The sequence below is a fragment of the Gobio gobio genome (assembly GCF_949357685.1).
Source record: "Gobio gobio genome assembly, chromosome: 14".
NCBI lineage: Eukaryota > Metazoa > Chordata > Actinopteri > Cypriniformes > Gobionidae > Gobio > Gobio gobio.
Genome location: NC_137107.1, coordinates 49308591 through 49331685, shown reverse-complemented (window position 1 = coordinate 49331685; position 23095 = coordinate 49308591). Strand labels below are relative to the sequence as shown.

The window sequence follows — 23095 nt, the reverse complement described above, 5'->3', positions numbered from 1 at the left end:
TGTTCATATATGTATTATTATTTATGTTCATATATTCCTAGCTTTGGCAATATTGTACAATTTACATTCATGCCAATAAAGCAATTTTGAATTTGAATTTGAATTTGAGAGAGAGAGAGAGAGAGAGAGAGAGAGAGAGAGAGAGAGAGAGAGAGAGAGAGAGAGAGAGACTGTGGTGTTTGAGGTCGATCTGTCAGTGTGCTGATGATCTGCGGTGGATCCGTCTCTCCCGCTGAGGGAATCTTCTGGGACACTGAGGTGTAAATTGACCATACGCTCAAATCTAAAGAGATCCGTCCCAGCAGACGTCACGAACACACACACACACACACACACACACACACACACACACACACACACACACACACACACACACACACACACACACACACTGAACTCATCCCGCATCCACTCATCCATGCCTGGATCATGGAGTGCCAAAAGTTATGCATCTGTCTTTAGCTTTAGCGTTTTTCTTTAAATTGTTTTAATTATTTTTGTCTCTCAGGAATAAATAGTGATAAAAAAAACATAATATTTATTTATTTTAATTTCAAGAATGCTTCATTTTGACCAAGTAGCCAAATTGATAAAAAATTTCCACAATGGATCCATCAGGCATAACATTATGTTATTTAACACTGACGATCTCTTCATCTCCTGTTAGTGGGTGGGATATATTAGGCAGCAAGTGAACATTTTGTCCTCAGAGTTGATGTGTTAGAAGCAGGAAAAATAGGCATGCGTAAAGATTTGAGTGAGTTTGGGCCAGATTGTGACGGCTAGATGACTGGGTCAGAGCATCTCCAAAACTGCAGCTCTTGTGGGGTGTTCCCGGTCTGCAGTGGTCAGTCTCTATCAAAAGTGCTCCAAGGAAGGACCAGTGGAGAACCGGCCACAGGGTCATGAAGGACCAGTGGAGAACCGGCCACAGGGTCATGAAGGACCAGTGGAGAACCGGCCACAGGGTCATGAAGGACCAGTGGAGAACCGGCCACAGGGTCATGAAGGACCAGTGGAGAACCGGACACAGGGTCATGAAGGACCAGTGGAGAACCGGCCACAGGGTCATGAAGGACCAGTGGAGAACCGGCCACAGGGTCATGAAGGAACAGTGGAGAACCGGCCACAGGGTCATGAAGGACCAGTGGAGAACCGGCCACAGGGTCATGGAGGACCAGTGGAGAACCGGCCACAGGGTCATGAAGAACCAGTGGAGAACCGGCCACAGGGTCATGGAGGACCAGTGGAGAACCGGCCACAGGGTCATGGAGGACCAGTGGAGAACCGGCCACAGGGTCATGAAGAACCAGTGGAGAACCGGCCACAGGGTCATGAAGGACCAGTGGAGAACTGGCCACAGGGTCATGGAGGACCAGTGGAGAACCGGCCACAGGGTCATGGAGGACCAGTGGAGAACCGGCCACAGGGTCATGAAGAACCAGTGGAGAACCGGCCACAGGGTCATGGAGGACCAGTGGAGAACCGGCCACAGGGTCATGGAGGACCAGTGGAGAACCGGCCACAGGGTCATGAAGAACCAGTGGAGAACCGGCCACAGGGTCATGAAGAACCAGTGGAGAACCGGCCACAGGGTCATGGAGGACCAGTGGAGAACCGGCCACAGGGTCATGAAGGACCAGTGGAGAACCGGCCACAGGGTCATGAAGGACCAGTGGAGAACCGGCCACAGGGTCATGAAGGACCAGTGGAGAACCGGCCACAGGGTCATGGAGGACCAGTGGAGAACCGGCCACAGGGTCATGAAGGACCAGTGGAGAACCGGCCACAGGGTCATGGAGGACCAGTGGAGAACCGGCCACAGGGTCATGAAGGACCAGTGGAGAACCGGCCACAGGGTCATGAAGGACCAGTGGAGAACCGGCCACAGGGTCATGAAGGACCAGTGGAGAACCGGCCACAGGGTCATGGAGGACCAGTGGAGAACCGGCCACAGGGTCATGAAGGACCAGTGGAGAACCGGACACAGGGTCATGGGCGGCCGAGGCTCATTGATGCACAGGAATTCCGGAAGCATCCTGATATTCCTGGAAGAAAGCGTCTGATTGGTCCACTGCTTTAGGACACGCCTTCTTGCTAATCAGAGAGAAAGACAGACTATTAATATTATGTTAATGATCTCAAAATGGGTGCAGGGAGTGTTTTTTTATAGTCCAAATTTAATTTAAGATTCTCAGTTTTCTTAAAACTGTTGATTGTGTGTTCTAGCTCTACTAGAGCAGCTTTTCCTGCTTGAATGTTGATTACTCCCTCATATTCTCCATTGTTGCGGCTCCTCTCCTCCCAGTCTGTCAGTAACGCTCTGTTTACTTCCTCTCTCTAAGAAGCCCCTCCCTCTGTGCTCTGATTGGTCAGCCCCGGGAATGTCCCGCCCCCTTACCATAGACCGCCAGTCTCAACACACGACTATCTAACTCAACCAGGCCCCGCCCCTTTATTCTGCATATTCATTATTTAAATGAGGAATATTTGTGTTCGTTCCCGGAAGAAAACAGGGAGTTCAGAAACACTGAAAGCACAAAAAGTACCATAGTACAGTGATGGTGTGATTACCATAGTGTGTGTGTGTGTGTGTGTTTGATGAAGACATCAGGTCAAGCTCAGTCAGGCAGGAACTACAGATGAGCCCTCGCGGGAGCAGGCCAGGCCGTTCATGTAGGACCACGCATGTGTGTGTGTGTGTGTGTGTGTGTGCATGCGTGTGCAGATGAGCCCTCGCGGGAGCAGCGCCGGGTCGCTCATGTAGGACCGTGAGTGTGTGTGTGTGTGTGTGTGTGACAGACTGTGAAATGACGCGTTGTTGCGCGGCTGGGCTGCACCTGGGCCCTTCAGTCCTGATGGATCGGTTTGGTCATGTGTAATAGCCCCATCTGCCGCGCCTTGTTTTTCTTTTTTACTGATAAACACTGATCCCAGCGGCTGAGCCACATGAACTGGATTCTGTCGTTTTCCCCGACCGGAAAGAAGAAAAGTGCAAAAGCACAGAGGTTGGGTTATTATTAAAAAAAGTGGAAAGTGGGATGAGATTTTAAACCGTATCCTTGGAGACGAGTTGCGTGTGTGTGTGTGTGTGTGTGTGTGTTAATGAGCAGTGCACATCTAACTGAAGGGTTTTGGAGCTCGGCTCCATAATGACTTTTATTACAGCCAGGAGTTTCTGTAACCAAGCCAATTCTTAATTAAAGTCGCTGACATCATGCTGTAGTAATTAAGGACTGCATTAATTAAGCTGCTTTTTTTTTTTTTTTTTTGACGACGTCAACCCGGGATCGGGACGAGGAAACTTTCCCGGGATGGCAAGTTCCTCGGACTCTGCTCCGATCATATCTGTGCATTCTGATAGCTAATTATGCTTCGGAGAACATCGACAGCTGCATTCATCATCATAAAACGTAATAATTAATGACATTCCGACAAAGAAAAATATGTAAATGAGCGCTCATTAGCATTTTCATATTCAGCTTCGATAATGCTTTTGCTGACAAGGCTGTAATTAATGAAAATGCATGTCGCAGGCAGGAGATTGGATCGGCTTCATTCCACGCACAATTCCCAAATGCTGGCATTATGGAAAACGAGGAGTGCTGCCAACTTTTCAGGGGGCGAAAAAAACACTGAAAGCACCCGTATGCAAATGAGACGCTGGCACCGAGCGCTTAACCCCTCGCAGGCCGGATTCCCGCGATCCGGCCTGATGTGTGTTTAAAGAGAGAGGGAGACGCGGGGAATGCTGCTGGGAATCTCGCCGTGCGTTTGGGAATCCTTAGACGCACCTGTCCGTCCATCCGCTGAGCCGAATCGCGGCTGCGCTCCGTTACGCTGCATGCTGAAAAGACAAGTGTGTGTGTGTGTGTGTGTGTCGCTGGGGTGTTTGACTGCTGCTGTAGACGCGCATAATGCCGTGCGATTGTGTGTCCTTGAGTTAAACACGGAAGAAATGATGGAAAACCACTGTTAAAGGAGAACCCACAATGCATCAGAACACTGTGTTTATCCAAAGTAGCATGTTTAATGTTTAATACAGATATGCAGTTATTAGAAAACACCTCAAATATTTGTATTAAGCATTAGGGTTTGCTACATATTGTTTTAAATACTACTGATGTAAAATAGCGGAGGTTCTCCTTTAGAGCTGGCTTATTATATTAATTAGGGCTGTCAAAAGATTAATCGCGATTAATCGCATCCAAAATAAAAGTTTGTGTTTACATAATATATGTGTGTGTACTCTGTTAATTATTATTCATATATAAATACACACACATTCATGTATATATTTAAGAAATATTTGCATGTATATACATTTATTTCATCTATAATATATATAAATATAAATGTTTTATATATAAAATAATATTTTTTTCTTAAATATATACATGCTTGTTTGTGTATTTATATATGAATAATAATTAACAGAGTACACACACATATATTATGTAAACACAAACTTTTATTTTGGATGCGATTAATCGCGATTAATCTTTTGACAGCCCTAATATATATATATATATATATATATAGCCAGGTCACCTTTATTTTTATATCATTTTATACAATATAAATGCACTGCAAAACATGAGTCATCACAGCTTTTTATCTTTCGTCAAATCAACTTAAATCATTAATGTGGTTCAGATAACACACTATTTTGAGTACACACCCAAAACTCAAAATTTTAATTTCAATCAACTCAATGTACTTTTTTAAGTTAAACCAGCAATTTATATGTACATTTTTATATTTGTATTTATATTTTCTTATTATATTAATTATTATACTTGTTTTTATACAGCTAAATAATTGTGTTTTATTTGTTTACTGAGTGCATTACATTGAGGGATACAATATTCATAATAATAGATTTAATATTATCTCACAATGAGAGCTGTGAGTGTTATTTGATGAGACTCAGATCACGCTTTGTCTATATGCGTGCAAAACTGCACACTGCAGAAATGAGCATCACACACACACACACACACACACACACACACACTGGTTGGTTTCCTTCAGGAGGGTCGTGACCTGAATTTGTCACTTGTTCTCTTTTAATCCCGTGCATTAGAAGCGCAGAAAAGCAGCGCAAACGAGTAAAAGATGAAACAATACGCGGTAAATGAAAAGATCCCGACGGGGGAAGCTCTCCGCGTGTGTGTGTGTGTGTGTGTGTGTTAATCCCGACAGGCTGACGTGTGTATCCGCGTCCTCCGGCTCCTTCAAGATCCGTTCGAGAGGAACACATTTTTTCTTTCTTTGCTTTTCAGGTTAAATCATTTTTCCCACAATTACGTTTTTCCCGCAATGCTCTTGACCTGCAATTCTTCCTGTGTGTTTTAATCCACAAAATTCAGAATATCTATGTTTTGTTTTTTTTGGTGCCTCTTTTAAAGCGGTCAAATCTGCTGCGATGCTAAAAATATTCATGTTTTTATTTGTGCATTATATTTAAATTCCTTGCAACATATGTGCCACAAGTTTTGACGCGCGCAGCACTTGAGAACAATCCGAATGTGTCGAATCGGTGCTTTCTGCACAATGGAATTGTGGGAAATTCAAGTGCAGTAGTGTCGGCATTTTCCATTCATCCGGCTTCCGCGCGTCCCAAAGCCGGCGTGCGCTCCGAGGTGACAGACGAGGAAAAAAGTTAGCCTCTCCGTGCGCTTTTTGAAGTGAAAGGTTATTTGCATCCCGCCGTGAGGGGAGTGTTTCCACTAATCCTGCCGGCGAAAAAGAAAAAAGAGACGCGCTGTGTCAGGATCTTATCCCGCTCCTGAAAGAAAGAGTCACGGAAAATCCTGCAGGACACGAGTTAACCCGCAGAGAGACATTCAGAGACCTTCACCTGTGCTCTCTCTCTCTCTCTCTCTCTCTTTCGGACCGGCGGGTTTTGGACGGCGTGGGGTTTGGGACAGTGGCGGATTTGTTTGAGCTCAAATCTGCAGTCCTGGCGCTCGGGGTTCTTAAGCCACTCGAGTGTTTATGTGTCTGTATTTAATTTAGTGCTTCATTTGAATGACAAAAGAAGAAAATAAGCATTTGCACGCCGGCGATGGCGATGTTGGCCGTGAACAAACACAGATAAAAAACGCACAAAGTTTATTCCCTCTCTGAGCTCAGCGCGCTCTCTTTCTTCTGGGTTTGCTCCATTTTGCACAAATCCATCTTGATAAGGCAACACTATATTTTTTATACACAGATATATCATTTTGTACGTGATATAAAACGGTCCGGTTGCAGTGAAACGGGCCGATCCCGAGCTCTTTTGTTCTGTGTGTAACGTCTGCCACGGCCAAACTGGCACAGATGCCACACAACATCTCCCATGCCTGGCATCACACACACACACTCACACACTAAATCCTCACGCAACACACATCAACTCACTGTTTTTAGTAATTGTGTATTTTTTTTGCGCTGAAGAACACGAGCCGTTTGCATACTGTATCTGTGTTTAAGAAATTTTACTTCTCTTACAATATAAATAAATGTTTAAATATTATAAATATATAATATTATTAGTACATATGAGATATTGTTAGAAAAATAATAATAGTAATTTTAATAAATGCATATTTAAGTAGTATTTGCGAATAACAATGTTAGTTATTAAGAAATACATGTTTAATGTAAATATTATTAGCAAATTAAAATGCATATCAAAATACATTATTAGCTAAATCAAATACATTTTAAATATTTAAACAAAAATATTATAAATAAAAAATAACATTTATATATATATTACATACAATTAATATTTTAAAAATAGTGTCAGATGTCTTCATATCATAAACACAATTAAATTATGTTATCATTATTTTAATAATAATAATAATATTGCAGCAGTAATTACTATATTTGTAATTTTACTTCATTTAAAAAAATCAGGCCTTGTGTATATTTAATAGTTTTGCTTATGTTTGTTATTTATTCTGATCAGTGTGTGAAGGATGGTGTGTGTCATTCATCACTCAGATGTCACGCGAATCCTGATAGAGACTCATGACCCTGATCTGGACACTGATCTTGTATTTATGTGCGCTGGAATCTGGAGTGTGTGTTAATGTGAGCGCCGGAATCTGGAGTGTGTGTTAATGTGAGCGCTGGAATCTGGAGTGTGTGTTAATGCGAGCACTGGAATCTGGAGTGTGTGTTAATAAGAGCACTGGAATCTGGAGTGTGTGTTAATGTGAGCGCTGGAATCTGGAGTTTGTGTTCATGTGAGCGCTGGAATCTGGAGTGTGTGTTAATGCGAGCACTGGAATCTGGAGTTTGTGTTCATGTGAGCGCTGGAATCTGGAGTGTGTGTTAATGCGAGCACTGGAATCTGGAGTGTGTGTTAATAAGAGCACTGGAATCTGGAGTGTGTGTTAATGTGAGCACTGGAATCTGGAGTTTGTGTTCATGTGAGCGCTGGAATCTGGAGTGTGTGTTAATGCGAGCACTGGAATCTGGAGTGTGTGTTAATAAGAGCACTGGAATCTGGAGTGTGTGTTAATGTGAGCGCTGGAATCTGGAGTTTGTGTTCATGTGAGCGCTGGAATCTGGAGTGTGTGTTAATGCGAGCACTGGAATCTGGAGTTTGTGTTCATGTGAGCGCTGGAATCTGGAGTGTGTGTTAATGCGAGCACTGGAATCTGGAGTGTGTGTTAATAAGAGCACTGGAATCTGGAGTGTGTGTTAATGTGAGCACTGGAATCTGGAGTTTGTGTTCATGTGAGCGCTGGAATCTGGAGTGTGTGTTAATGCGAGCACTGGAATCTGGAGTGTGTGTTAATAAGAGCACTGGAATCTGGAGTGTGTGTTAATGTGAGCGCTGGAATCTGGAGTTTGTGTTCATGTGAGCGCTGGAATCTGGAGTGTGTGTTAATGCGAGCACTGGAATCTGGAGTGTGTGTTAATAAGAGCACTGGAATCTGGAGTGTGTGTTAATGTGAGCACTGGAATCTGGAGTTTGTGTTAATGCGAGCGCTGGAATCTGGAGTCTGTGTTCATGTGAGCGCTGGAATCTGGAGTGTGTGTTAATGCGAGCACTGGAATCTGGAGTGTGTGTTAATAAGAGCACTGGAATCTGGAGTGTGTGTTAATGCGAGTGCTGGAATCTGGAGTTTGTGTTAATGCGAGCGCTGGAATCTGGAGTTTGTGTTAATGCGAACACTGGAATCTGGAGTGTGTGTTAATGCGAGCACTGGAATCTGGAGTGTGTGTTAATAAGAGCACTGGAATCTGGAGTGTGTGTTAATATGAGCACTGGAATCTGCAGTGTGTGTTAATGCAAGCACTGGAATCTGGAGTGTGTGTTAATGCGAGCACTGGAATCTGGAGTGTGTGTTAATGCGAGCACTGGAATCTGCAGTGTGTGTTAATGTGAGCACTGGAATCTGGAGTGTGTGGTAATGTGTGCGCTGGAATCTGGAGTGTGTGGTAATGCGAGCGCTGGAATCTGGAGTGTGTGTTAATGCGAGCGCTGGAATATGGAGTGTGTGGTAATGCGAGCGCTGGAATCTGCCGTGTGTGTTAATGTGTGCACTGGAATCTGCAGTGTGTGGTAATGCGAGCGCTGGAATCTGGAGTGTGTGTTAATGTGAGCGCTGGAATCTGCCGTGTGTGTTAATGTGTGCGCTGGAATCTGCAGTGTGTGTTAATGTGAGCACTGGAATCTGCAGTGTGTGTTAATGTGAGCACTGGAATCTGGAGTGTGTGTTAATGTGTGCACTGGAATCTGCAGTGTGTGGTAATGCGAGCGCTGGAATCTGGAGTGTGTGTTAATGTGAGCGCTGGAATCTGCCGTGTGTGTTAATGTGTGCGCTGGAATCTGCAGTGTGTGTTAATGTGAGCACTGGAATCTGCAGTGTGTGTTAATGTGAGCACTGGAATCTGCAGTGTGTGTTAATGTGTGCGCTGGAATCTGGAGTGTGTGGTAATGCGAGCACTGGAATCTGCAGTGTGTGTTAATGTGTGCGCTGGAATCTGGAGTGTGTGTTAATGTGAGCACTGGAATCTGGAGTGTGTGGTAATGCGAGCGCTGGAATCTGGAGTGTGTGGTAATGCGAGCGCTGGAATCTGGAGTGTGTGTTAATGCGAGCACTGGAATCTGCAGTGTGTGTTAATGTGTGCGCTGGAATCTGGAGTGTGTGTTAATGTGAGCACTGGAATCTGGAGTGTGTGTTAATGCGAGCGTAGGAATCTGGAGTGTGTGGTAATGCGAGCGCTGGAATCTGGAGTGTGTGTTAATGTGAGCACTGGAATCTGGAGTGTGTGGTAATGCGAGCGCTGGAATCTGGAGTGTGTGTTAATGTGAGCACTGGAATCTGGAGTGTGTGGTAATGCGAGCGCTGGAATCTGGAGTGTGTGTTAATGTGAGCACTGGAATCTGGAGTGTGTGTTAATGCGAGCGCTGGAATCTGGAATCTGGAGTGTGTGTTAATGCGAGCGCTGGAATCTGATGTGTGTGTTAATGCGAGCGCTGGAATCTGCAGTGTGTGTTAATGCGAGCTCTGGAATCTGGAGTGTGTGTTAATGTGAGCACTGGAATCTGGAGTGTGTGGTAATGCGAGCGCTGGAATCTGGAGTGTGTGTTAATGTGAGCACTGGAATCTGCAGTGTGTGTTAATGCGAGCGCTGGAAACTGGAGTGTGTGTTAATGTGAGCACTGGTTTCTGGAGTGTGTGGTAATGCGAGCACTGGAATCTGGAGTGTGTGTTAATGCGAGCGCTGGAACCTGGAGTTTGTGTTAATGTGAGCGCAGGAATCTGGAGTGTGTGTTAATGTGAGCGCTGGAATCTGGAGTGTGTGTTAATGTGAGCGCTGGAATCTGGAGTGTGTGTTAATGTGAGCGCTGGAATCTGGAGTGTGTGTTAATGTGAGCGCTGGAATCTGGAGTGTGTGTTAATGTGAGCACTGGAATCTGGAGTGTGTGTTAATGCGAGCGCTGGAATCTGGAGTGTATGTTAATGTGAGCGCTGGAATCTGGAGTGTGTGTTAATGTGAGCGCTGGAATCTGGAGTGTGTGTTAATGTGAGCACTGGAATCTGGAGTGTGTGTTAATGCGAGCCCTGGAATCTGGAGTGTGTGTTAATGTGAGCACTGGAATCTGGAGTGTGTGTTAATGTGAGCGCTGGAATCTGGAGTGTATGTTAATGTGAGCGCTGGAATCTGGAGTGTGTGTTAATGTGAGCGCTGGAATCTGGAGTGTGTGTTAATGTGAGCACTGGAATCTGGAGTGTGTGTTAATGTGAGCGCTGGAATCTGGAGTGTGTGTTAATGTGAGCGCTGGAATCTGGAGTGTGTGTTAATGTGAGCACTGGAATCTGGAGTGTGTGTTAATGTGAGCACTGGAATCTGGAGTGTGTGTTAATGTGAGCGCTGGAATCTGGAGTGTATGTTAATGTGAGCGCTGGAATCTGGAGTGTGTGTTAATGTGAGCGCTGGAATCTGGAGTGTGTGTTAATGTGAGCACTGGAATCTGGAGTGTGTGTTAATGCGAGCCCTGGAATCTGGAGTGTGTGTTCATGTGAGCACTGGAATCTGCAGTGTGTGTTAATGCGAGCGCTGGAATCTGGAGTGTGTGTTAATGTGAGCACTGGAATCTGGAGTGTGTGTTAATGTGAGCACTGGAATCTGGAGTGTGTGTTAATGCGAGCCCTGGAATCTGGAGTGTGCGAGCCCTGGAATCTGGAGTGTGTGTTAATGTGAACACTGGAATCTGGAGTGTGTGTTAATGCGAGCACTGGAATCTGGAGTGTGTGTTCATGTGAGCGCTGGAATCTGGAGTGTGTGTTAATGTGAGCACTGGAATCTGCAGTGTGTGTTCATGTGAGTGCTGGAATCTGGAGTGTGTGTTAATGCGAGCGCTGGAATCTGGAGTGTGTGTTAATAAGAGCGCTGGAATCTGCAGTGTGTGTTAATGTGAGCACTGGAATCTGCAGTGTGTGTTAATACGAGCACTGGAATCTGGAATCTGGAGTGTGTGGTAATGCGAGCGCTGGAATCTGGAGTGTGTGTTAATATGAGCACTGGAATCTGCAGTGTGTGTTCATGTGAGTGCTGGAATCTGGAGTGTGTGTTAATGCGAGCGCTGGAAACTGGAATCTGGAGTGTGTGTTAATGCGAGTGCTGGAATCTGGAATCTGGAGTGTGTGTTAATGCAAGCGCTGGAATCTGGAGTGTGTGTTAATGCGAGCGCTGGAATCTGCAGTGTGTGTTAATGTGAGCGCTGGAATCTGGAGTGTGTGTTAATGTGAGCACTGGAATCTGGAGTGTGTGTTAATGTGAGCACTGGAATCTGGAGTGTGTGGTAATGCGAGCGCTGGAATCTGGAGTGTGTGTTAATGTGAGCACTGGAATCTGGAGTGTGTGGTAATGCGAGTGCTGGAACCTGGAGTTTGTGTTAATGTGAGCACTGGAACCTGGAGTGTGTGTTAATGTGAGCGCAGGAATCTGGAGTGTGTGTTAATGTGAGCGCTGGAATCTGGAGGGTGTGTTAATGTGAGCACTGGAATCTGGAGTGTGTGTTCATGTGAGCACTGGAATCTGGAGGGTGTGTTAATGTGAGCGCTGGAATCTGGAGGGTGTGTTAATGTGAGCGCTGGAATCTGGAGTGTGTGTTAATGTGAGCGCTGGAATCTGGAGGGTGTGTTAATGTGAGCGCTGGAATCTGGAGTGTGTGTTCATGTGAGCACTGGAATCTGCAGTGTGTGTTAATGCGAGCGCTGGAATCTGGAGTGTGTGTTAATGTGAGCGCTGGAACCTGTAGTTTGTGTTAATGTGAGCACTGGAACCTGGAGTGTGTGTTAATGTGAGCGCAGGAATCTGGAGTGTGTGTTAATGTGAGCGCTGGAATCTGGAGTATGTGTTAATGCGAGCCCTGGAATCTGGAGGATGTGTTAATGTGAGCGCTGGAATCTGGAGTGTGTGTTAATGTGAGCGCTGGAATCTGGAGTGTGTGTTAATGTGAGCGCTGGAATCTGGAGTGTGTGTTAATGTGAGCACTGGAATCTGGAGTGTGTGTTCATGTGAGCACTGGAATCTGCAGTGTGTGTTAATGCGAGCGCTGGAATCTGGAGTGTGTGTTAATGTGAGCGCTGGAATCTGGAGTGTGTGTTAATGTGAGCACTGGAACCTGGAGTGTGTGTTAATGTGAGCACTGGAATCTGGAGGGTGTGTTAATGTGAGCGCTGGAACCTGGAGTGTGTGTTAATGTGAGCGCGGGAATCTGGAGTGTGTGTTAATGCGAGCCCTGGAATCTGGAGTGTGTGTTCATGTGAGCACTGGAATCTGCAGTGTGTGTTAATGCGAGCGCTGGAATCTGGAGTGTGTGTTCATGTGAGCACTGGAATCTGCAGTGTGTGTTAATGCGAGCGCTGGAATCTGGAGTGTGTGTTAATGTGAGCACTGGAATCTGGAGTGTGTGTTAATGCGAGCCCTGGAATCTGGAGTGTGTGTTAATGCGAGCACTGGAATCTGGAGTGTGTGTTAATGCGAGCACTGGAATCTGGAGTGTGTGTTAATGCGAGCCCTGGAATCTGGAGTGTGTGTTAATGCGAGCACTGGAATCTGCAGTGTGTGTTAATGCGAGCCCTGGAATCTGGAGTGTGTGTTCATGTGAGCACTGGAATCTGCAGTGTGTGTTAATGCGAGCCCTGGAATCTGGAGTGTGTGTTAATGCGAGCCCTGGAATCTGGAGTGTGTGTTAATGCGAGCACTGGAATCTGCAGTGTGTGTTAATGCGAGCCCTGGAATCTGGAGTGTGTGTTAATGCGAGCCCTGGAATCTGGAGTGTGTGTTAATGCGAGCACTGGAATCTGCAGTGTGTGTTAATGCGAGCCCTGGAATCTGGAGTGTGTGTTCATGTGAGCACTGGAATCTGCAGTGTGTGTTAATGCGAGCGCTGGAATCTGGAGTGTGTGTTAATGTGAGCACTGGAATCTGGAGTGTGTGTTAATGCGAGCCCTGGAATCTGGAGTGTGTGTTAATGCGAGCACTGGAATCTGGAGTGTGTGTTAATGCGAGCACTGGAATCTGGAGTGTGTGTTCATGTGAGCACTGGAATCTGCAGTGTGTGTTAATGCGAGCGCTGGAATTTGGAGTGTGTGTTAATGTGAGCGCTGGAATCTGGAGTTTGTGTTAATGCGAGCGCTGGAATCTGGAGTGTGTGTTAATGTGAGCGCTGGAATCTGGAGTTTGTGTTAATGCGAGCGCTGGAATCTGGAGTGTGTGTTAATGTGAGCGCTGGAATCTGGAGTGTGTGTTAATGTGAGCGCTGGAATCTGGAGTGTGTGTTAATGCGAGCGCAGGAATCTGGAGTGTGTGTTAATGTGAGCGCTGGAATCTGGAGTGTGTGTTAATGCGAGCCCTGGAATCTGGAGTGTGTGTTAATGTGAGCGCTGGAATCTGGAGTGTGTGTTAATGCGAGCACTCTTCATAGCTCAGGTGTGATTTATTTTGATTTCTCAGATTTATCTCTTTTACTTCTCAAATCGTTTGATGAGAAATGTTTTAAAACGTATTGAGAGATTTCTCATCTTGGCAAATCTGAGCCGGATGGATGGATGGATGGATGGATTGATAGATTGATAGATAGACTGATGATAGATAGACTGATGGATAGATGGATGATAGATGGATGGATGGATGGATGGATGGATGGATTGATAGATAGACGGATGATAGATGGATGGATGGATGGATGGATGGATGGATGGATGGATGGATGGATTGATTGATAGATAGACTGATGATAGATGGATGGATGGATGGATGGATGGATGGATGGATTGATAGATAGACTGATGATAGATGGATGGATGGATGGATGGATGGATGGATGGATGGATGGATTGATAGATAGACTGATGATAGATGGATGGATGGATGGATGGATGGATGGATGGATTGATAGATAGACTGATGATAGATGGATGGATTGATAGATAGACTGATGATGGATGGATGGATAGATAGACTGATGGATAGACAGATGGACGGATTGATAGATAGATTGATGATAGATAGACTGATGGATAGATGGATGATAGATGGATGGATGGATGGATGGATGGATGGATGGATGGATGGATGGATGGATGGATGGATGGATTGATAGATTGATAGATAGACTGATGATGGATGGATGGATAGATAGACTGATGGATAGACAGATGGACGGATTGATAGATAGATTGATGATAGATAGACTGATGGATAGATGGATGATAGATGGATGGATGGATGGATGGATGGATTGATTGATAGATTGATAGATAGACTGATGATAGATAGACTGATGATAGACTGATGATAGATGGATGATAGATGGATGGATGGATGGATTGATAGATAGACTGATGATAGATGGATGGATTGATAGATAGACTGATGATAGATGGATGGATGGATGGATTGATAGATAGACTGATGATAGATGGATGGATTGATAGATAGATAGACTGATGATAGATGGATGGATGGATGGATGGATGGATGGATGGATTGATAGATAGACTGATGATAGATGGATGGATGGATTGATAGATAGACTGATGGATTGATTGATAGACTGATGATAGATGGATGGATATATTGATAGATAGACTGATGATAGATGGATGGATGGATGGATGGATGGATGGATGGATGGATGGATTGAAAGATAGACTGATGATAGATGGATGGATATATTGATAGATAGACTGATGATAGATGGATGGATGGATGGATGGATGGATGGATGGATTGAAAGATAGACTGATGATAGATGGATGGATTGATAGATAGACTGATGGATGGATTGATAGATAGACAGATGGACAGATTGATAGATAGACAGGTGATAGATAGACTGATGGATAGACGGATGATAGATGGATGGATGGATGGATTGATTGATAGACTGATGATAGATGGATGGATGGATGGATAGATAGACTGATGGATAGACAGATGGACGGATGGATGGATGGATGGATAGATAGATAGACTGATGATAGATAGATAGACTGATGATAGATAGATAGACTGATGATAGATAGATAGACTGATGATAGATAGATAGACTGATGATAGATGGATGGATTGATAGATAGACTGATGATGGATGGATGGATTGATAGACTTATGGATAGACAGATGGACGGATAGATAGATAGATAGATAGATAGATAGATAGATAGATAGAAGATATATAGACAGATTGTGTTGAGTGTGATGAAGCAGATCTGAATGTGTGTGTGTGTGTGTGTGTGTGTGTGTGTTGCGCTCCTCATTTGCAGGTTGTGTGTGATCTCTCTGGACTGTAGAGGAGTGTGTGGTTTGCTCTGTGTGTGTGTGTGCGTCCGCTCTGAGCCAAGATGGCGGCGTGTGCTGTTCTGTGGATTGACTCTTCTGAGCGATGACCCTCTGCCGTCACATTAACCCACTGGACAAGAGGAGGCCGCGACCTCTGACCTCCTCCCGCGCCGGGGTAAAGCGAGGGCGTTTCGGGACGTCCAGACGTGTGATCAAGTGTTTCGACCTTGAGACCCTGTTAAACATCTCAGAGAACCCGGCGGATGCGTCCTGCCACAGTCAGACAGGAAGTGGCTTGATTTGCGCGTCTCTCATTATCTTCCTCCAGCTGTTCAGCGGCTGTTTTTACCCCCTGGTGCAAAGCGGAGGTGTGAGGCTCATTATATTCAGTGCCCTTGATTTGTTTAATACACGTTTCCCATCGTCTTTAATTATATCAGCCTGTGAGGTGTTTCATTTAGTGTGTGTGGTCAGAGGCGCTCAGGTGAAGGGACGACACACAGGAAGTGCTCGACGGAGAGGCGGGAAACTGAGATTCCATTCTGGGACCTTAAACAAAATGGCGGAGAGTTTCGCTCAAGCTCATCCTGAGTGCGCCTTTCATTTGTGAGATTGCAGGTATAAAATAAATAACGTAAAATAAAATATAAAAATGCCAAGGAAACAAAAAGCTAAAACTGAAATAAAAAACTAGAACATTATTAAAACTTTAACAATAATAAATTATACTAAAATGGCTTTTATTATGTAAAATATAGCAGTATTGTTTTCATTCACATCCTTTCTGGAGTTTGATTGGATGCGTAATGTGTTAAGCTGTGAAATTATTGGTTAATATTATTCATTTATTATTATGTTATGATATAAGGTAAAGATTATATTATTTTAATATCATCATTCTCAGCAAGAGCAAAATGATTTATTAATGAAGTACTCTTTGCTGTAATATCTTAAGCTTTCTCAGCTCTTATTATTGGCATTATTATTTGCTATTTTCATAATGTTAACATTTTGTAACAATAAAATATATTTATTATTATTTAAATTTTATTATATTAATTATATTATAATATATTAAATGTATTTTATTTAAATGTATTTATTTATTATTTATTAATTATTTATATTATATTGATTATATTATATGATATTAGTTATATTATATTATATTAATTACATTATAATATATTACATTTATTTTATTTATTATTTTATTTAAATTTATTTATTTATTATTTATTTACGTTTTATTATATTATATTATATGAATTATATTATAATATATTACATTTATTTTATTTATTTATTTATTTTTTAATTATTTTTATAATTTTTACGGGTCGACTGAATCTCACAATTTTAAAAGACAAAAAGTTAAATAATTTAATAAATAATTTAAAAATAATTTCTATTGAATGAAAATATATTATTTTGAATATATTAAAAACATTTAATATGTATTTTTATTATTAGAATTTATGAATTATGTAAACACAAACTTTTATTTTGGATGCGATCGATTTGACAGCACTAATTATATCATATGAATTATATCATATTATATTAATTATATTATTTATGCTAAATACAATAACAAATACCTGCTAATTATTTAATTTATGAAGTTATGTTTTAATATCCCCTTTAGAGCATGTTCTGTGATGAATGCGTTTCTGTTTATACTCAATAGCTGGGTTTCAGTCACGTGATTATGATGACGCGCGAAGGCGGGGCGATTTCAGATGGAGGGCAGGAAGTAAATATGGCGAATACGTCTATGGAGGAAACCGTTGCGGAGAGTCCGTATTGTACGAATTTAGAACCAGTTTCAAGAAATAGATACAAAGAATTAGTGAACAGATATGTTGGACGTGACCCGTTCCTCATGAAGATGAGTGAGTTTTCGGTCGAACTTAAAGATTTGCCGACAGTGGAGGCTGTTGACATCACCAACTATCTCGTCCTTCAGACTTCATACTACACCAGACAGCAAATGAAGGCATATAAAAGTCTGGAGGCGTACAACTTTTTTGTTAGCGGGTGGGTCCACAACCTCGGTAGCAAACGGCTCCACGATGATCATCGTTTGGTCTTCGCCAGGGTGAGTGTTTGTTCTTATATTGTTGTATGTGTTAAGATGCTAGCAGTAACGGCTATAATGTCAACAAACATGCAACACATCTTTACGACGACGTTAGACTGACAATCGTTTATGTTTCAAGGTAAACCACTCTCAGAGATCAGGTGAAACACCTCTGAAGACCTGGATTATTGCGAAGGAGGATGGAGAAGTCATTGCAGCTCATTGCAATTGCATGGCAGGGTAAGTAATTATGAAATTATTAATTATTCTCTCTCACACACACTGCTAGCATACTGGAGAGAGCGTTAAAGGGGTCATGAACTGGATTTTTATTTTTTTTATAATGTGGCCTGGGGTGCCCTTATAATGTTAGTATGTTATAATGTATATATATATAATGTTAGTATGGTTTTTACATCAAATTTTGTCATAATTTGGAAATAACATGCATTTTTTCTAGCCTGATTTTAGCCTCTGATTTGAACACTCTAGGCTATATTGCACATCATCAAAAAATAATAATAATATTGTATTCTATTCACAGACTATCAGAATCATGTTCTCATGTAGGAGCAGTTCTTTTTTCTATTGAAGTTGGGGTAAAGATGCGAGATTCAGCATCCTGCACAACAGAGCAGTGCAAGTGGCTGATGCCATCACATGTAAAAAAGGTAAGGGGACACGTTCACTGCAAACCAAATGTGGGACAGAGAATGTTTTTTTGTCCCTGTTGGACAAAGAGAAGCTAAGACAGCAAAGACCCACATTAGCTGCACAGTTTGGCATCTCAATCCTGGGATGATAGCCTTACCTGTTTTGCTCACAGCCATAGGATAAATTACAGATTTATACTGCATATAGATATGTTATACCACAGAAATATGGACTTTATGAACTTCTTTGTGTTAACTTATTTTCAGATTCCTGCTGCTCCAGTTGCTCTGATCGACTTCTCCTCAGCTAAAGCCAAAAAAAAAAAGCTTGACCGTTCCATTGATGGCAGGACAACTGAAAACCAGGTTGGGAAATCACTTTCATGCCCAAGAGTGAAGAGAGGGTCAGAAACATATGCTAGTTTTTTTGAGACTTTAAGCAAAAACTGTCCAAGGAGTGCAGCACTGATGGCTAGGGAGCCGTACTACAAAGAATTCATCCCCAAATCTAGTATGCTTCCTAAAACTGTTCTTGAATACAGAACACCAGGGACTCTGCAGCTACCCCCCATTGAGCTTGGAGAGCTATGCCAGGTATTCCAGCTAGAAGAGCTCATCATGTCCCAGGTCCAGGCTGTAGAGAGGGCAACTCGAAGTCAGAGTGCAAGCAGGATTTGGTTTAGGCAAAGAGCTGGACGCATAACTGCTTCCAAGTTGAAACAAGCTATTAAGACCAACCCCCAGCAACCATCCAAGAGCTTGATCAAGGCCATATGCTACCCAGAAGCATATAGGTTCACCACAGCCGCTACAAGGTATTTAGGGTTTGAATTAGGGTAAGGCAGAGGTAAGGCTGCGTGTAAACAGTGTTTATGTCCAGAAAAAGAAACACTGACAACAGAGGGTATCATTTGGATAAAAAAGAAGGCTGTCTATTAAGTAAATGTATCTTACTGTATCTAACACATTGCTTTGGTGCGCAACTGATAAGAGAAAATCGCGCAGTGGATTGAGTATGGTAGGGACAGCCCTGAAGGGTCAACATTAGTTATAGGGTTATAAGACTAGGGTTACGCAGGAGTAGAACTAAGTATAGGGGTTAGGGTAATGGCATTTAAATCACTGAACTGGCTCTACATATCCAATACTAAGTAATAATTTCCTTTCATGTTTTGCATGTGTACTTTGTACAGTTATGGATGCAAACATGAAGCACAAGCCAGAGGAGTGTATGAGAAGCTGATGGGTCGGGAGCATGCAGGCTTCTCCTGTATGGACAGTGGTCTCTGGCTGAACCCCAAGTGGCCATACATGGGGTCCTCCCCTGATGGGATTGTCACTTGTGACTGTCACGGAACTGGCATCTGCGAGATTAAGGTAATATTACAGTCTCTGTTGTAGTAAAGTCCCTAAATCTCAAGTCTGAGTCGTGTCTCAAGTCCTAAACTGAGCAAAAATATATATTTGTTAATCTATTGTTCACGTGTCCTTCTCTCTGTGATTTTAGTGTCCACACTCTCACCAAGATGAAGCCAATCTGCGCTTGTGTGCTGGGCAAAAGGGCTTCTGCCTCATCAATGATGGGGATAATGTCATGCTGGACCGGACTCATGACTACTACTACCAAGTTCAGGGACAGCTTCACATTGTAGACGCTGAGTACTGTGATTTTGTTGTGTGGAACCACAATGACATTTTTGTTGAAAGGATTTTGCCCGATCTAGAACTTTGGGATGATGTTATCCCTAAAATTGAGTGTTTTTTTAGAAATGGCATACTTCCAGAAATACTGGGGCAGCAAGTTACAAACTCGCATGTGTAATGTAATGAAAGGATCCAGGTACACTTGAAAGTGGTCTGTGTTATTGCTGTTATATCAATACTGTTGTATGAGACAATATTACATTTTGATTAAAATATTCGTTATGAGTATACGAATATTTGTTATTATGAGTGTGGTATTTGTGAGTTCTGGCTGTTGTATAATTTAAATGAAAAGATTAAATGCCACTGAGAAAACAGAATTATACATGGTGGTTTATTTACAAGATTAGATTTTTCAACAATTGTTATAACGAAACATGGTGTGCAATAACAGATTAGAATCCATTTCATTACATATAATACATATAGCCAGTACAATTGGGACAAGTGGATAAAAATATTACACTTGTTGAAAACAAATTAACAGACTGATACGTGTCGGGGCTCAGGTACTACTACTCCCTGTCCTCTTACTTATCATCAGAGCCAAGAAGCAGGGCTCAGGTACTGGACTGACTATTATCCCTCCCTCCTCCTTACTCCAATGGGACAATAGACTCTGAAAGATTAGACAAGACACAGCAAATAACCCCAATCTTGTCAATCATTGCTCGTGCCTCACCTTGCTTTGTTGCCATGTGCTCTATGGGCATAGCCCTGCTTTGCAGAATCTGATATTTTCTTCTGACTAAACCGATAACTCTCTCAACATGAATACGTAAATTCGCTATTTTTCTTGTGTCTGCCACCTCATACGCTGATAGCTGTTTTCTCCCCTTGGTAAATGCAGGTATCTGTAGTGAAGCACAGTAAAATCCCACACTATCACCAATATTGAACCCACGGTCTGCTAGGACAATATCTCCAGGTAACAGGTTTTTTAGGAGGCCACTCTCTATTGTGATCTGTTTATCGCTGACTCTCCCTCCCCAGGCACAAGATATGTAAGTGACATAGCCTTGGGGTGCAACACCAATCAGAAATTTTACAGTATGGTGATGCTTGTAGTTTGACCACGTTTGTGCTTGGGCTAGTAAATTAGAGGGCTTCTCAATAAAAACTTCGAAACAGTCAACTATCACAGCAACTTTACATCCAAATGCCTGTCTGAATCCCATTGGCATTGTAGCTTGAAGAACATGTCGCTCTGGCCACTCAATTTGAAATTCCAACCTTGCATGAAGTATGTCAATTACTTTATGCCAAACTCTAGAAGCAGTTGGCAGAGAGATCTTGAACCTGAAAGCTAAATCTTTCAGCGGGAGATTTAGTCTCAGCTTCATCAAAACTAAAATGAACTGTTCAAATTTAGACAGCACAGACATAGGACCACAGCTGATGTAGAGTTTGCACAGCTCAAAAATCTGAATTAAAACTAAGAAGTTGGGGAGCCCCGTGTAGAACCTTGTCTTGTCTTCGTTTTTTTCAAAGGACTCCTTGTTGAACTGTGTATCCAGTGCTTTGGCTCGAAGATCTCCTAGCTCTGTTGTGTTTTGTCTCAGAACATCCTCCATCTTCTCAATGTCATCCATTGTTAGCTCAGTCTGGCATCCAGCATCTACATAGCCTGCAACATATCAGTGAGGAGCATAATTAGTTAATTCATAATATGAATTATGTAAATTGTTCTCTCGTCCAATTATACAGAGTGATTTTTAGTTTATATGAATTATGTGAATTGTTGTTAAAGGGATACTCCACTCTAAAATGAAAATTCTGTCATCATATACTCACCCTCATGTTTCAAACCTGTATGAATTTCTTTCTTCTGGTGAACAGAAAGGAAGATATTTAGACGAATGTCAGTAACCAGACCGTTTTTGGTACCATTGACTTCCATAGTAGGAAAAAAATATACTATGGAAGTCAATGGTACCAAAAACGGTCTGGTTACTGACATTCGTCTAAATATCTTCCTTTCTGTTCACCAGAAGAAAGAAATTCATACAGGTTTGAAACAACATGAGGGTGAGTAAATGATGACAATTTTCGTTTTAGAGTGGAGTATCCCTTTAAGTAATATTTTTTACAACGTTTTTAAAAGCATACAAGTTTTCTGGTCAACATTTGTAACAATTAATAATTATTAATAACAATGAATAATAATGCTGGTTAAAAATCTTAGTACAATAATTTACCTTGATCATTTAATGTCCCATTGCCAGTGATCCCCTCTGATTGTGGGTTGTTGTCAGCTGTCTGCTTCGGGTCGGAGCTTTCGGCTGTCTGCGTCAGATCCGGGCTCTCATCTGTCTGTTGGAGATCCAACATAGCCTCTGCACATTCCGACCGTCTTTGTTGGTCTTCCTTGAGCTTCATCCTCTGCTCTCGTTTAAGAGACGCCTCTGATTTGGGTTTAGTTTTTTGGTAACCTAGGTTGACAGTCGGAGCCCAATCTACCGACTCAACGTCACCCAAAGCGCTAGGGCAGCCTAAAAAGCCCCAATGAAGTCCACATTAGACTACCAGTAACTTAATAATCATTACTAAGTAAATGAGCATTTAACGACAACCTAATGTTATATAAACAGTCACAAAAACACGTTGGCTAGCTACGTTAACATACCTCCGACGAAGTGGACGCTGCAGACACGGGCATTAACAGACTCAGCTCCTCCCGACCGCAGACGTATGTTAGAAATCCACTTTTTACGGCGTGTTTCAGTGAGCTTTCTACATTTCTCACCTTTATGAGTGACCATCTTCGGTACTCTATAAAAACCCATTTCTTTTTCTCGATTTGAACGATTGGAGCAGCCGTAAACAACACAAAACATTGGCATTTTTTCAGACGGCAGATCCTCAGATTTCACTTCCTGCCCTCCATCTGAATTTCGCGCTCTCGCGATGCAGCAGCGTGACGTCACGTGAAACCGACCTATTGTGCCGTGTAGCTCCGCCCACAGTGGACTCTCATTGGTCCACACACACGTGACATGTGTTCTGATTGGCTGGGATTCTGTCACACTGCAGGAGAGGAGATGAAGTTAGAAGGTTCAGAATCTGTCATTTTAATTCATATTTTGATGGCGGTGGTTTTATGGATATTATGCGTTCTGTGTGATGTTGGTTTTCCTGACGGAACAGCAGAAGTGCAGGACTATCAATTAAACGAGCGGATGAACAGACGAGTGTGAGAGGATGAGCGAAAGACAGGCCGATCTCACATCCAGAGACGCCATCCTGATGGATTACAGTACATTTGGAGACGTTTTTAGGCCTTTTTGCTCACATAAAAACCCCTCGTTTCACTGCAAAATTATAGATTTTCTTTCATTTGTTGAGATTG

The 23095-nt window shown here is 42.7% G+C and overlaps 3 protein-coding genes across 6 annotated transcripts in view; 2 read left to right on the top strand and 1 right to left on the bottom strand.

Annotated features, from left to right (window-relative positions):
• The window catches only part of tcf4 (transcription factor 4), a 226465-nt gene that overhangs the window by 55824 nt on the left and 147546 nt on the right, over positions 1 to 23095 (top strand). The gene's annotated exons all lie outside the window — the stretch shown is intronic.
• On the top strand, positions 17038 to 20057 carry LOC307136867 (uncharacterized protein). Of its 2 annotated transcripts, XM_079834189.1 has the most exons (6): positions 17038 to 17407; positions 17529 to 17629; positions 17934 to 18060; positions 18310 to 18408; positions 19236 to 19419; positions 19550 to 20057. In XM_079834189.1, exons 1-5 carry the CDS (start codon positions 17069 to 17071, stop codon positions 19251 to 19253), a joined length of 684 nt encoding a protein of 227 aa, XP_079690315.1. In that variant the 5' UTR covers positions 17038 to 17068; the 3' UTR covers positions 19254 to 19419; positions 19550 to 20057. The 2 variants fall into 2 exon arrangements, with proteins under 2 accessions (XP_079690315.1, XP_079690314.1); XM_079834188.1 differs by having other exon boundaries at positions 18310 to 19419.
• On the bottom strand, positions 20064 to 22767 carry LOC307136866 (uncharacterized protein). Its single transcript, XM_079834187.1, has 3 exons — positions 22373 to 22767; positions 21945 to 22238; positions 20064 to 21373 (listed from the first exon to the last, which is right to left on the bottom strand). Exons 1-3 carry the CDS (start codon positions 22587 to 22589, stop codon positions 20343 to 20345), a joined length of 1542 nt encoding a protein of 513 aa, XP_079690313.1. The 5' UTR covers positions 22590 to 22767; the 3' UTR covers positions 20064 to 20342.

Excerpts from the sequence above, each read along its gene's own strand:
- LOC307136867 (XM_079834188.1), top strand. The coding sequence starts at position 17,069 with ATGGCGAATACGTCTATGGAGGAAACCGTTGCGGAGAGTCCGTATTGT. Across the intron at positions 17,630-17,933 it reads CATTGCAATTGCATGGCAGG|ACTATCAGAATCATGTTCTC; the intron begins GTAAGTAATTAT and ends TTCTATTCACAG. Across the intron at positions 18,061-18,309 it reads TGCCATCACATGTAAAAAAG|ATTCCTGCTGCTCCAGTTGC; the intron begins GTAAGGGGACAC and ends ACTTATTTTCAG.
- LOC307136866 (XM_079834187.1), bottom strand. The coding sequence starts at position 22,589 with ATGCCAATGTTTTGTGTTGTTTACGGCTGCTCCAATCGTTCAAATCGA. Across the intron at positions 22,239-22,372 it reads CAGCGTCCACTTCGTCGGAG|GCTGCCCTAGCGCTTTGGGT; the intron begins GTATGTTAACGT and ends GGGGCTTTTTAG. Across the intron at positions 21,374-21,944 it reads TGGGACATTAAATGATCAAG|GCTATGTAGATGCTGGATGC; the intron begins GTAAATTATTGT and ends GATATGTTGCAG.